The sequence below is a fragment of the Myotis lucifugus genome, unplaced genomic scaffold, assembly GCF_000147115.1.
Source record: "Myotis lucifugus unplaced genomic scaffold, Myoluc2.0 scaffold_53, whole genome shotgun sequence".
NCBI classification, from domain to species: Eukaryota; Metazoa; Chordata; class Mammalia; order Chiroptera; family Vespertilionidae; genus Myotis; species Myotis lucifugus.
The window spans coordinates 528250-543495 of record NW_005871101.1 but is presented as its reverse complement, the minus strand read 5'-3'; the positions used below and the strand labels follow the sequence as shown (position 1 = coordinate 543495).

General features: G+C 42.5%; 1 protein-coding gene across 1 annotated transcript; it reads right to left on the bottom strand.

Moving 5' to 3' along the window:
- Positions 1 to 2996: 2996 nt before the first annotated feature.
- On the bottom strand, positions 2997 to 7989 carry GHSR (growth hormone secretagogue receptor). The gene is made up of 2 exons (XM_014455942.2): positions 7151 to 7989; positions 2997 to 4725 (listed from the first exon to the last, which is right to left on the bottom strand). Exons 1-2 carry the CDS (start codon positions 7950 to 7952, stop codon positions 4340 to 4342), a joined length of 1188 nt encoding a protein of 395 aa, XP_014311428.2. The 5' UTR covers positions 7953 to 7989; the 3' UTR covers positions 2997 to 4339.
- Between the last annotated feature and the right edge of the window lie 7257 nt (positions 7990 to 15246).

Genomic DNA, 15246 nt, shown 5'->3' with positions numbered 1-15246 from the left:
AAAAATGTGTTATCAATTCACTGAATTAACACAAATCACTATTCACCTGGCTAAGTTAGAATTGTATGTATCCTGGCTAGTATTACAATTTTAATTGCAAAGAAATCATAGGAGGATCATTAGACAATGAACCATTGTGGGGGGCTGTTTCTCTCTTTTCCTTGTCCCGCATGGAAAAGGAAACAGTCCATTTGCTGAGTGGAGGAGCTGGGGATTAAGAAATTAAAGAAAGACCAAGATGCAGAAATAGATTTTAAGCTGGGGCCAGGTGGGCACCATCCTCTCTGATGGAGAGGCGGCAAAGCGGGCTGAGCCACACAGCAGGTTTATTTTAAAGGCCTAGATTTACATATCTAGTTCCGCCCCTGCCTGATTAACATGCCCAGCCTTATTGGGGAAGCATGTTCCCAGGGTGTGGCTCTGCCTATGCTCTGAGTTCAGCTGACAATAATTATAACAAAATGCCTAGGTGCCTCCCAGGTGGCCCTCTACAAACCATGAATGACATTATCTTTAGCTTTTAATGACATTACTTATACTAGATACAGTATTTTTAATGGAAGAAAGCTCTATACTATTCACACAGACAGTGTGACAAGAAATTTTGATATATGTAAATATGTGTGGCACATTTCAAAGATGTGCATGCTGTTTTTTAAAAGGCGAGAAAGTATTTTCACTAGTCTTGTAAAAGGGCACCAGTATTGCAAAAAGTCTAATGGTGTGTTTTTGTAATGTTAAATTTAGTATGTGAATAAATTAAAAACAAAATTATATAGTTAAAATTGTCAATGTTTACCCTGGACTGTGTTACTCAGTGGGTAGAGCGTTGGCCTGCACACTGAAGGGTCTGGGGTTTGATTCCTGGTCAAGGGCATGTACCTGGGTTGATCCCTTCCTGGTGGGGCAGGTACAGAGGCAACTAATTGAATGTTTCTCTCTCTCTCTTTCGTTCTCCCTTCCTTCCACTGTCTCTAAAAATCAATGGAAAAAATATGCTCAGGTGAGGATTAAAAAAATTAAATGAAGAAATTGTCAATGTTGAACTAATAATTTTAAATTGTTTGTAATGATTTCCAGTTCTTAACAAAAGCTTGAATTTCAAGTCAAATCTCATCACAAGAACTTTTATTGCAATAAAAAAGAGGATTGTAAAGAAATGGTTTCCAGTTCTAAATCCCATGCCACAAAACTGCCAGTTTTAACTAATTCATGGCAATGGATGTCTTCCTTAAAGCAATTACTAAAAAGTTTTTACTCATATAATAGTCTCTTCCTATAAACTATACAAACCTTGATTTTGTGACACAGTATAAGGTGTGGTAATCAAGAAAATGGAAACACAGATTAAAAATGAAACCAGGCCTTGGCTTTCCATACGTTAATGAAGAATGCTGTGAGTGTAATTACCACTAGCAGACACATTAGCTGCATCTATATATTTGACTGGTTTGTGTAGGAAGAGCCCATTTTAAATTTATTTTGAGCCGAATAGGAATAACCAGGAATAGGAACAACCCCTTGAAATACTGGAGAATAATTTGATTCAGTGTCAACTGGAGATGTTTACTTCTAAACCCAATATATTTATCAGTTATCTCCTGCAACATAACTCACAAGTGGATAGCTCATTAAGGATAAAATCCTTGGTGTTTTAATCTCAGAGCTTACAACATACCATGCACATACTAAATGTCTGAAATGATGGACTTTCAGAAACAATTTTCCTCAGTGTAAATTCCTCTTTTCCCTGAGTCTTAAGCAATTTATGGAGTATGAGGATACAAAGACATTACAAACAATAAAAATGCAATGATATGAAAGCACAAATTAAAAATCCCTTTCCCTAAACATATCCTCTGAGTCCCAGATGAGCATCAGTGAAGGACAACAGTGGTCCTTACTATGTAAACTATTCCCTGTGAACCCACAAGAAAAGGGGGACCACTGAATAGGCAAGCAACTAATTAACAGGTAGGTGTTTTTTTCTCTCCAAGGCAATCAACTGTGTGATAGAAGTCAAGCCTTTTTTGCTTATTTTCTCTCAAGTAGAATGTATTTGTAGACAAAAACTTTAGGGTTTCAGGAGGCTGACTTACCTCTTTGGAATTTAGTGGGCCCTATTTAGGAGAATAATGCTGAATGTCCTAATTAGTGTCCCACGGATTTGAATAAACAGTGTATTTTTTAAAAATATTGATGCAGCCCTAACCAGTTTGGCTCAGTGGATAGAGCGTCGGCCTGCAGACTGAAGGGTCCCAGGTTTGATTCCGGTCAAGGGCATGTACCTTGGTTGCGGGCACATCCCCAGTAGGGGGTGTGCAGGAGGCAGCTGATCGATCTTTCTCTCTCATCAATGTTTCTAACTCTCTATCCCTCTCCTTTCCTCTCTTTAAAAAAATCAATAAACTATATTAAAAAATATTGATGCACTCCCAAGAACTGAATAATTAATTTGCTAAAGTTCTGCATTTAGAGTAAATTGAGCATTTTTAGTGTCAGAATAGATTTTGGAAATACTTCTCTAGAGAAGTCATTCTAATTATGATTATGTTTTCATGTTCTAAAATAAAGTCAATCAATTAGCCCGGCCAGGGTGGCTCAGTGGTTGAGTGTCGACCCATGAACCAAGAGATCATCAGTTTGATTCCCTGTCAGGGCATATGCCCGGGTTTCTGGCTCGATTTCCAGTAGGGGGCGTGCTAATAGATATTTCTGTCTCTCAATCCCTCTCCCTTCCCCTCGTTCTAAAATCAATAAAAAATATATTTAATAAATAAAATAAAGTCAATCAATTACTTCAGCATAATAATCTTTACTTTTTTGGGGGGGCGGGGCGGGGGAATCAATCATGGCAATAATTTCCCTAAATGGTTCAATCAGTTTCATAGTTGAACCAATAATTTCATGTAGGAATTGTTGATATGACGTAGTACTGCACAGGACTATGAAGAAATCATTTTTGGAATAATATATTTAATATTCAAAGAGTTGACTATACATTTATAACTAAAATGTACAATATCCAGTTGAAGGTATGCAATCATTCATCATTATGATTGAGAAGGAGACTGGAAGTCCAAGTAAACACATCTATCCGATAAGCAGTGGGATGTAAACAGGGAGACTAATTTGAAGACAGAACGTGGCACAGGCATTTTGAAATGAATAGCTGTAGGTGAAGGAATGGAATAACTAACCGGAACATCACTAAGCAATAGCATTTAAGGGATTCTGAATTTTTCACCATTTGAAAATTTTCTATGTTCATTAGGTTCCTGTAAGCTTTCCAGAATCTGTTATAAATTATTCCTTTATTCACAAATCAAAGCCTTATGGTTGACTTAATATTTTTGTTAAGCCAAATAAGGCAGTTTGTGATATTCTATAATTTTTATAAAGTTTCATTTCCTGAATATTATCACATATAATTCACCTAGATTTAAAGTGCATATTATATTACTTTTTTTGCATCTTATATTTCATATCCATTTCCTTCCAAGCATGAATAGAGCATTCAGGTGTGATTTAGGGGATTCATCATGCTAAAACTCTGCAATGCTTATTTTGCAATAAAAACATTCCAGGAAATGAGTATTGTTTAACATTTTGTAAGGTTAACAACAATTTTACATATACTCTAGAGCTGAACTAGCCAATATAGTAACTAATAGCCACATTTGTCACTGAATACTTGAATTTTTAATTTCAATACATTTTCAGTTTTAAAACTTGTAATAGTTTCAGTTATTGGAAAAATTTTACATGTATTTGAACAACTTAGGTTTACAAATCTATTTTCTCATCTGCAAATTTTATGAAATCTAAATATAGCAAGTATTACTGATAAAAACGTAATGTCCAAATTAAAGTGCACTGTAAATGTAAAACACCAGATTTCAAAGACTTTGCATTAAAAAATTATTCTTAATAATTTTTATATTGATTGCTTCAGGATCTTGCATTATATTTCTCTTGGACAGCACTGATCTGGAGCGGTATGAAAATTACTAGTTTTAAAAATTCACGTTTTAAATTTTTAATTTCATTCTTTTAATCAAATTTTTATCATTATGAAAAAGTAAATCAGATTTAGTATTTATCCAGCAAGAATTACCCTAATTGCCCTCTCTGCACCTTCTCCTTTCTCCAAATTGCAAAGCCCTTGCTAGCACCAACGGCAAAATGCAAAATCACAGGTAGTGAATATGCAGAAATCCTGTATGAGAGCACGGATGAGCGTGCAATCAAATTAAACCTCTCACACACTACAAACTCTATCTTTTCTTCCCTCCCAACTGTTTCCAGACCTATCTCTCCCCAATTCCAAAGTTAACCTTCAACTTCCTCCCAAGTTCTGCTGTGCTATGGTTTCCAGTGCAGAATAGTAAGCGATGACTCTGCTCAGCGATGTGTTTGGTCTTGTATGAATACTAGATTCTGTCCAGGCCCGGGAGCTTTCATCCTTCAGGGTGGAGAGCTTCCTCTGGGAGAAAGGCTCAAATCCCAAAAGTTTGAACACTGCCACCCGGTACTTCTTGGACATGATGTTGTACAGAATGGGGTTGATGGCGGCGCTGAGGTAGAAGAGGACAAAGGACACAAGGTTGCAGTATTGGCTGATCTGAGCAATCTCCAGGGAGCCAGGCTCGAAAGACTTGGAAAATAAGTATCGTCCTACGTGGAAGGGCAGCCAGCAGAGGATGAAAGCAAACACCACGACAGCTAAAAGAACAATGGGAGAGTGAGCATCAGTTCCAGAAATGTCACAGAACATCACGTTTCACTTGGAAGACAGTTCTGTTTTGATTCTATGTGGTGTGACCAGTGACTTCAGAGAGCCATTATGTTCTTCCCTTTCTCATTGCTACATTTTCACCAGGATTGAGTCTGTCTGGATCAACAGTTCAACCCTTTTTACTGAGCTTCCCAGTCTTTACTACATAACAACTTTTGAGCGATTTTGTGATTGGATGTATATATTGACTCAATTGACTAGACCATTTATTCACAGTAATCCACCATTTTACACGTGTCTGTCACAACTAAGCACATGTGAGTAAAGGTGTTGAACTCAACAATAACTGTCAGGGTTCCCTGAGGAATGGATTTCTCTGATGTGATATAGATTCATTAAATTAAAATCTCTATTCAGGAGACCAGGACACCTGTGTTTTTTTCTGTTCTTTTTGAAGTTTCACAGAAGACAGAATATGCAGTCCAGATTGAGAACCACTGAGATGGATGATTCTTTGTCGCCTGCAATAGACATAAGTGTGGTACAAAAGCCCATAAAACCAACTAACAATAATTATCAGCCAACCAGGTCTTCATTTTGCCCATTTTTTCAAGTCCTCTGCATTTCTAGATTAAGTTTTTAAAATTCTGAAATCAGAGGAAAATTAACAAGATATTTTAGCCCTTGTAGTACTTTAGTGATGCTCTTCAAATTGTCAAGGCAAAAGAAAATTAACATTGGTGTTGGTTCACTATGAGGATAATTAATGGCTTAAAAATAAAATTGGAGAAAATGATTAAAGTTATTCTCAAAACTACGTTGTGTAGTAGCAACTGTTTGCCACAGTAGCCACGTGAATATGAGAGGCCCCTGGAGGGCACTAGTAGGTTTACAATCTACTAGTCATATTGTGAGAATCACCGGTCTAGACAATGACAATTTGGGGCATTTTTGAATAAACAATCACTTTAATATACAGGATTCCAAGAATTGTAAAATTACAAATACAAATCATCTTGGAATGGCTTATGAGTGTATTAAATATGCAAATACAGGAGTGGGCAAAATTAGGTTACAGTTGTGAGTACGTGAAACAGTTTATTCTTGTATGGTAATTTACTAATTATTGTATTATTTTCCATGCAAGAATAAACTCTCTTTTGCACACACACAAATGTAAACTCCGTATTGACTGTAATGTCCAAATCATAAAGGGTGCAGACTCTAGTTCTAGAAAAGCATATTTTGCTTGGATGTGAAGGCATTTTGTATTACTTCACTTGTACCAAATACATATACTTAAAGAGTTGAATGCATACAGTACATACTCGGCAGACTCTAGTTGGGACACTAACTACAAACATTCCCTGAAGGACCATTTGGGGAATGATGTGAATAAATTAAAAACAAAATTATACAGTTAATGGCTTAAAAATTAGGGACCATTTGCAGAAGGCAGCTGTTGGCTTCCAAAAAGTCTCCCTTTCTCATCGTGGAAGCCGGCCCATCCTAGGTTATCCTTGGTTATGGTAGGCTGTTCTACCTGGAAAGACAGGTAATCATGGAAAGAAATGGAGACGCCAGCATTGATTTGTCACTGACTTCCTCACAACGCTGTACAAACAGCAGCAGGGTAAACAGAACTGATTCGATTATTTGATCAGAAAAAAATGCTGGGCATAAAGCAAATCACAACATTGAAAGAAAAATGAATCATCTCTGACAGAATCATCCGAATTGACCAGATCTTTGGTTAAATTTACCACTGAATACTTCCTAGATTTCCTTAGTGTAACTTAGATATCCACAAATTCTTCTTGAGGCAGGAAGCTTAACCTCGCCTTTAACAGCCACAGACCACAATAGATTTTTATAAAACATCGCAGTTTTGAAGCAAAGTGTCTGGATTGATATAAAACTCATTTTAGGGAAAGACATGGGCACTGCATGTTTCCATGAAAGAGAGAAAGGAAAGCGGGGAAGAAAGAGACACAAAGAGATAGAGACCTAAAAAGAGTCAAGACTGTGGCAAAGTTGGGGGGGGGGGGAGAGGAAGGAAGGAGAGAAAGAGAGAGAGAGAGAGAGAGAGAGAGAGAGAGAGAGAGAGAGATGGAGAAACGGATATATAAAAACAAGAGTAAAAAGTTTTTTTAAAAATCCTAGAGAGAGACAGGGACATGCACACACGACAGAAAATGTAGGAGACCAAAGAGAGTTCAAAGCAGAAACAGGAGAGAAAGAATAACGAGAGACTCCAGAGGAGACAGAGACCGAGAGAATCAGGAGAGAGAGGTAGAGAGAGAAACAGAGAGGTAGAGAGAGAACAAGAGAGAGAGGTAGAGACTCGGGGAGAAGGGAGAAAGCTCGGGAGAGGAGGGGCCGGGAGAGAGTGGAGGGTGCGCTGAGACCCACCCAGCATCTTCACTGTTTGCTTGTGGTTCTGGTCCCGGAGCGAGGTGGCCACGGCCTCGCCGCGCCGCCGGCGCCACAGCTTCCTGCCGATGAGGCTGTAGAGCACGGTGAGGCAGAAGACGGGCAGGAAGAAGAAGACGCTGGACACCCACACCATGACGGTGAGCAGCCCCGAGCTCACGGCGAACTCGGTGGCGCGGCACTCGTTGGTGTCCCGCGGGTCGGTGCCGTTCTCGTGCTCCACGCCCACCAGCACGAAGATGGGCCCGGCGCTGCAGAAGGCCACGGCCCAGATGACCAGGATGACCAGCTTCACGCGGCCCTTGGTCACCACCACCTTGGCCCGCAGCGGGAAGCAGATGGCGAAGTAGCGCTCGACGCTCAGCGCCGTGATGGTGAGCACCGTGGCGTAGGTGCAGCTCTCGCTGACGAACTGGAAGAGTTTGCAGAGCAGGTCGCCGAAGTTCCAGGGCCGGTACTGCCAGAGGCGCACGAGGTCGAGGGGCATGCAGAGGAAGATGAGCAGGTCGGAGAAGGCCATGCTGGACAGGTAGAGGTTGGTGGTGGTGCGCAGCTCGCGGAAGCGCGACACCACCAGCATGGTGAGCAGGTTGCCCGCGATGCCCACCACGAAGAGCGCCACGCAGGTGGCCGTCACGCCCGCCAGCAGCGGCGCCGGGAAGAGCGGCAGCAGCCCGTCCGCCAGCGAGTCGTTGTCCGGGGGCGCGTCCCAGCCCAGGTCCGGCAGCGTGAGGTTGAGGCCCGGCTCCTCCGGCTCCTCGGTCCGCGTCGCGTTCCACATGCTGCCGGCTCCGCTCGCCTGGCTCCGGGGGGAGGCGGCGCTGAGCGGGACCCGCTGGTCCGGGAGGAGGTCGCCGCGGGCGCGAGAGAGGGCGCGGGCGGAGCGGGGCGCGCAGAGAGGCAGCTGGGGGAGGACAGAGAGGACAGTGAGAAGCAGGAGCCCAGGGAGAAGGTGACATTGAGAGCTGGGGCGGGGAGGAGTGGGGAAAGGGAGGCTGGGACACACACACACACACACACACGCACACGCACACGCACACGTGGTGAGAACAGTGACCACCGCTCTTTCTGGAGTCTCCCCTTTCCTCCATCCCCCTGCCCCACAGTCTCTCTCCCAGCCCAGCATCTGGCCGACCGACCTCCACACACGTACCTGTCACCGGGGCAGCCCCGTCAGCCCAGCCTGGCCTTCGCCTTCTCGCTCCAGCTGCATCTCGCACCTTCCCAAGCGTCCGGGTGCGGGGACTTCGGAGACCCCGCGCTGCGAAACGGGAGAGCGAGGGGCAACCTCCCCAGCATTGGGCGCTGCCTGGCTAACGTGGCGCGGAGGGCTGGTCACACCGGGGTAGGGGCGGGGGCGGCGGGGGCGGCAGGGACAATGCCTACAGTAGCCGAGACCCGAGTCCTCCGTCGCCAAGGGGTAGACTTGGCTCTGGACCCGGTGGGGAGAAGCGAGCGTGCCCAACTGAACTTGGAAGATGGGGGTAGGGAGTCAAAAAAGAGGGACCTAGTGGTAGTGTTCCGACCGGAGAGGGGAGCGGTGCGCACCTGGGAAGAGCATCACGTAGTCCCAGAGGCGAAACAGGCTCAGAGACGCGTGGCCACTGGTTCAAGGTCACACAGCGAGTTGGGCACTCTGAGACTAGACTTGGATTGAGCGCGAAGGGGCAAGATGTGTGCCTAACTGTTCTGAATCCCAGTCCGTGGTACAGTCCTCCAACTGGGCGGTGGGAGCGGAAAGGCTGTGTAGATTACTTTTGTCTGATGCAAACCTCGGAAGAGGAGGAGGGGCGAAAGGAAAGGAGCCGGTGGGAGGAAGGTGAAGCCAGCGAATGGGGCGGAGCGGAGGCTGGACCGCTGACACATCGAGGGTAGCAGTAAACATTTTTTGAGGCATGATTGAGGGAGATCAGTCATTGGGTAGCTGTGCTCACCTGGGCAAAGTTATCAGCCTTTTTAAGTTTTTAGGATGTTGTGAGGATAAATACAAGCTGAGTTGCTGTTATTAGGGTTGCTGTTGAGGAGCAGGAGCTGCGCCCTGTGGGAATGGGTTGGAGGCCCCCTACACTCGCGAGGTGACTCCCCTGAATGCAGGCTGTGGCCCCCTGCCCAGAACCAGGGGTCAACCTTTGAAGACTTGTGGCTGGAGGCTGCGGGCGAACTCACCAACCCACCGCGGCTCTTTCGGCCGGCCAACCTGGGGGCACCCCGGGAGAGTGTTCAGCACCGCGGCCAGCGACCGACTACCGTATGGCACGGCTCTAAGGAGCCGGGGTTCCGCAGTTCTCTTCTTTCTTTTGCGCTTCAGCCCCTGAGTTCTGCTCTAGGAAGAAGCCCCTGGGTTCCTCCCAAGCACAGACCCATGCGTAAAGCGGCTTCGCTGACTTCATTGATCCACAGTCACCTGTCCCCGCCTAATGGGAGTCCACTCACTGTGTATAAACGGTGGCATTACACATGCCTTTGACAGATGGTTTCCATAATCTCTACCACCTAAACTGTTAATGCTTAAAAAATCCACAAAGTCCTAAGGCTGGAAGTATGCACATGTACATGGAAGATTCCACACCGACTGCGACAATGCAAGAGGGAGTTTTTTGCTTTTGTTTTTGTGGTGTGTGTGTGTGTGTGTGTGTGTGTGTGTGTGTGTGTATTGATTTCTGTGAGAGGAAGAAGGAGGGAGAGAGAGAAACATCAATGATGAGAGAATCATTAATCGGCTGCCTCCTGCACTTCCCTACTGGAGATTGAGCCCACAACCCCGGCATGTGCCTTGACCCAGAATCTAACTGTGACCTCCTGGTTCTTAGATGGACACAACCACCCAGCCAGGATGGCTGGGTTGCAGGAGAGAGGTTTGATACAAGCGTCCTACTGGAGAACATGACACATAGCCCTGGTGAATTACAGATACTGGACCAAATTGACTTTAAGGGAAAATTTATTTCAAACTACTATTTAAAAAAATGATTACACTAAGTCAAGACACCTGTTACTAACAAGTTTAAAAAATCAATACTTTGATTTCAACATTGCCCCCACCCCCACTTTTAGCAAATAGGATGTATATGTGCAGACCAGGATCTGTAGGGGGGGAGAAAAACAGGCTGAGGTTAAAGAAAATTACTGCAAAAAAGCTGTTACTTATGAGTTATGAAAAATATGGTGGGATAAACTTGTAGTCTACTTACAAGCCAAAACAATTGCTGATAGATAAGGGAAAACTATTTTAAAAATATATAGATAAGGGAAAACTATTTTAAAAATATATTGTGATAAAAATGTGATGTTGTCTAAAATAGCCAGCTATTTAACTGCATTCAATAATTTTCTAAAATATAGACAAATCTGGTCCAGCCATCTGGCTTAGTAGTTGACCTATGAGCCAGGAGGTCACAGTCAGGGCACATGTCTAGGTTGTGGGCTCAATCCTGAATGTGGAGTGTGCAGAAGGCAGCCAATCAATGATTCTCATCATTGATGTTTCTATCTCTCTCTCCCTTCCTCTCTGAAATCAATAAAAATATATTTAAAAATAAAATAAAATATAGACAAATTTGTATTGTGTGATGAAGAAGAAATGGGATACTACTGAAATTTATTCATTCACAACTCAATAGTATACAGTATATCAAACTGTCTATAAGAGCATGCTATGTAGTTGGAATAACAAAATAAATGAAACCCAGACAGGTCCTATATTTATAAACTTACAGTCCAGAGGGGAAAATATAGTTAAACAAGCAATTCCAGTACAGTATGAGTTGAAATATGGAGAAACAATGAACTACATAGAAGTTTAACGGAAGGCTTCTTAGAGGTAATGTCATTTGAGCATTGAGTTCTGTGAGATGAAGCAAACATGCAACTGTTCAGACAAGGTGCACAAAAAAGCACATTGGAGTAAAAGAACCGAGCATGTCCTGTCCTTTGAATGGTGTAAGGAGTGTTATTATGGATTCATGGATTTTTAATATAGTCCATGCATACCAATGAATTATGGGGTTTTTTTTCCTTTTTGATGTTCAACTTGTCTTATCTTTGGCCAATGGGATCTCCTTCTAGCTGGATCCAGAAACTTTTGACATGACTCACTTGGATTTTGAGAATTTACTTGCTTTGTGTCACAATAAGGTGGCGCTAGCTCGCCTTGTAAATTCTCTACTCTAGACAGCAATCATTTCTCCAAGAATCCTTAGTATCTTGCAGTGAAGAATGACATTCAAAGAACTAAATTTGGGCAATAGTGGTGCTAATTGTCCCTGGAGCATGATGGACTAGATCCTGTGGACAAAGCTAGAATATATGTTCTATTTTAAATCATGAGATGATGTTGATACAATAGATGAATCAAAAACACCTTTAGTGTAGTCAAAATTAACATCACCAATGTGACCCTCTGGGAAGGACACAATGTCACTTGTGTGGTATTCCAGTTAGTAATGTACAACTTCAATGTAATCACAAGAAAATATCAGACAAACTCATAATAAGGAATATTCTAATTGAAAAATTTTCCCAAAATGTCAATGTTATATAAGACAAAGAAAGCCTAAGAACATGTTTCAGAGTAGTAAACGAGAACAGAGACATAACAGCTAACTTTAATTCTTGATCTTAGACTAGATCTAAACCTGGAGGGGAAAAATTCTATAAAGGACTTCTATTGGGTCAATTGACAAACTTAGAGTATGGGTGGTAGAGTAAATAGTAGTGCTGAATCAATGTTAAGTTTATTGAAGTTGATAACTGTGAAAGACAATATTCTTAAAAATACAGACTCAACCATGATTTATGCACCTGTTTCAGAAAATAATTTTTCTGAAAAAAATTATTCTGTGTGTGGAGATAAATAGAACAAATGGGTGGAAAGAGCTAGGTGGCATTCCAGGCAGAGGAAAGAGCAAGTTGCAAAAGTTTAAAGGTAAGTATGGTAGCAAATCAGGCATGGGTAAGCTAATTTCAAACATCTTCCATTATGTTCCTTGGCTAGGGTTGGCCACAAGAGAAAATTGCCTAAGATTGCTAAGGTGAAAATGAAGCAGCAGCTAGTTTTATGCTGAGAAGGTTGGTCTAAGATCAAGTACTGTTGGCTCAACTTAGTTGACATGGGGCAACAACCAGGGCCACAGCTTTTCCAGCTCCTGCTGAACGTCCTCCTTCAATTTCTCCAACTCCTGGGCCAGGTGCCTGTTTGGCTTTAGGAGAAAGAACACTGCCTGGCTGGCATGGCTCAGTGATTGAGTGTCAACCTATGAATCAGGAGGTCATGGCTCCATTCCTGGTCAGGAAGGCACATGCCTGAGTTGCAAGCTCGATCCCCAGTAGGGGGTGTGCAGGAGGCAGCCAATCAATGATTCTCTCTCACTATGGGTGATTCTATCTCTCTCTCCCTTTCCATTCCTCTCTGAAATCGATAAAGATACATTAAAAAAAAGAGCATAACTTCTGAGCAGGTCACTTATAGTATTAAAGCTGGATTGTGGAGGTAGTGGGAAACAGCTCAAGTTCTGAAGAGAGATGAGGGGTTCCAGTTCATCATCAGTTCTAGATCATCCTCAAGGGTCCCATATTATAATTAGTCTTCCTCACTTTATGTCTTTCTTTTCTTCCTAACTTTCTGCCCTTGCTGACTTCAGAACTAGCAACAGAAGCAACAAACAATTGTAAACTCTATCCAGGGACCTCAACTGCATAAGGTTGAATTCCTAAAACAAATTCTCTATCCTAGTGAGTCTGTATCTTTGATTAAACCCTTACTCGTGCAGCAGAATAATGCCTGGTTTGTTGGAAGGACAGCAAGGAGGCCAGTGTGGCTGGAGCGGAATGATTGAGTGGGAGAAAGTAGGAGGTGAGTTAAGAGAGAAAGGGACTCAATTGTGAAGGGTCTTAAATGTCACAGTTATGATTTTGCTTTTGCTCTGAATGAGATGGAAAGTCACTGGAGGATTTGGGGAAGAAGAGTGACATGATCTGATTTTTATTGTAATATTATCATTTTGACTGCTATTTAGAGATGGACTGAAGGGAGGCAAGGGCAGAGGCAGGAGGCTATTTAGGAAGCTATTTTAATAATGTAGGCAAGAGATTATGAAAACAAGAGATATTAGTGACTTGGACCGACCAGAGTGGTGGCATGGAAGTGGTAAGCTATAACTGAATCTGGATCTCTGGGAGATATAGCCTCTAGACTATGTTTATGTACCAGGTGTACGTGTCTTTTGTCCTGTGCAACTGAAAAGTATGGATTTGCCATTAACAGATATAGGAAATATCAGAAGCAGAACACTTTTGATTAAGAGCATAATTTTAGATGTGTTAAATTAGAGAAACGAATTAGAAATTTAGGCAGATAACTTAAGAAAGGACTTGGATAGACTGGTATGGTATTTGGGGGTGGAGATACATATTTGGGAGTGGTAAGCAATAGTCAGGATGCCAGTTGAAATAACCAAGGAAATAAGTATACCTAAAAAGAAAAGAGATCCAAGCTCCTTAAGATTTGAAGCCCTCCAACGATTAGAGATCAGAGTCATGAGAAAAAAGATACTCACAAGTGGACAGTAAGTAGAATTACACCAGAAGAGGGTTACATTCTAAAAGACAAGTAATAAAAATATATACCAAAGAAGAATGAGCAGCTGTATTAGGTATTTTCATGGAACATGTAAGATGAGATTTGACCATTGTCTTTAGCAACATGGAGTCAATTGTAAATTAATGATTCTGGTGGCATGTTGAGGGTGAATCTATTTGGTTCAGGTGAGCATGGGAGAACATAATTTGGAGACAGTGGGTACAGAAAAATTTTTCAAATAGTTTTATTATAACAAAAAGGAGACCACTGTGGTGGTAGCTAGAAGAGGGTGTGGGGTCCAAAGAGTTTCTTTTTATATGTGTGAGAAATAACAGCAGGTTGTGTGCTGTTGGGAATATTACAGCCTAATGGGGGGAACTTGAAAGTGTGGTAGAGAATGGAGAATGGCTGGAAAATTCTGAGAGGGGTTGGATCTAGTGCTCAAGCAAAAGGCATGGTCTCAGGGGGAGCTTGGCTAGTTCATCCCCAGGTACAGGAGACAATGCAGAACATGTGGGCATAGATGCAGGAGGGTGGGTGGGTGGAGAGGGTCAGGCTTGGGGAAATTCTTTCACTTTACTCAGCCATATAGGAAGCAAGGGCAACAGCTGAGAATGGGTGGGGGAGGAGGTGTTGGAGGATGGATGAGAGAGATGCAAGAATGAAATAGTTGTCTAGGAAAGCGGGAAGGTGAATGCATGAAGGTAATATCATCTGATTGCTTGGCAGCAGTAAGAACCCACTTGAGGTTAATGATCATGAATATAAAATGACACCAGTGAGCATGACTGTTTGTTTTCCCATTTTTATTTTCAGCTGCACTGCTGCAGAAATGGAGTGGAAGGAAAATTTAATTTAACCAAGGTTATTATTTTGCTCAGAACAGATGAGAATGCATAAGAGGGAAAAAGGTGTGGAGGTTCTATCCAAGGAATTAATTAGAATTATTGACCCATGAGTTTAAGCTGAGAGAAGAGAGGACACAATGAAGGTAAGGGACTGAGAAAAAGATGGTTAGACCAATGGATCTCTCCTTGTTTCCAGTATATCAAAATGTCCCAAGACTTACATTGGTGGGGATCTTAATTCCTGCACTTCATGATCTTTTTTGGCTTTTTAACTAATATGCAGAAAATTTCATTGAATTACTTCTTTTTTGTTTACCTCCTTCACTTTCTCTATTCTTCTCTTTGAAACTCCTGTAATTCATATATTGGACTCCTAAACAGAGCCTTTGTCTTTTTTTCTTTCTGGTTCCCATTCTTATTTCATAAATGGAATATCATCTTGTAGAGATCTGGAAATATCCTATAGAATAAAAGCTTAATACACAAATTGATCAGGCAGCAGAATGACCAGTGGAATGACTGGTTGCTCTGATGCACACTGGCCACCAGGGGGCAGACTCTCAATGCAGGAGCTGCCCCCAGCCAGCAGGCCTCAGGCCAGCCAAGGCAGATGCCAGCACGGAGGGGGCGGGGGGGGGGGGGGGGCCATC

Bases quoted from the DNA above. Each gene is read 5' to 3' on its own strand.
- GHSR (XM_014455942.2), bottom strand. From the start codon at position 7,952: ATGTGGAACGCGACGCGGACCGAGGAGCCGGAGGAGCCGGGCCTCAAC. The intron at 4,726-7,150 runs GTGGGTCTCAGC...TTGTTCTTTTAG, and splicing joins GCAAACAGTGAAGATGCTGG to CTGTCGTGGTGTTTGCTTTC.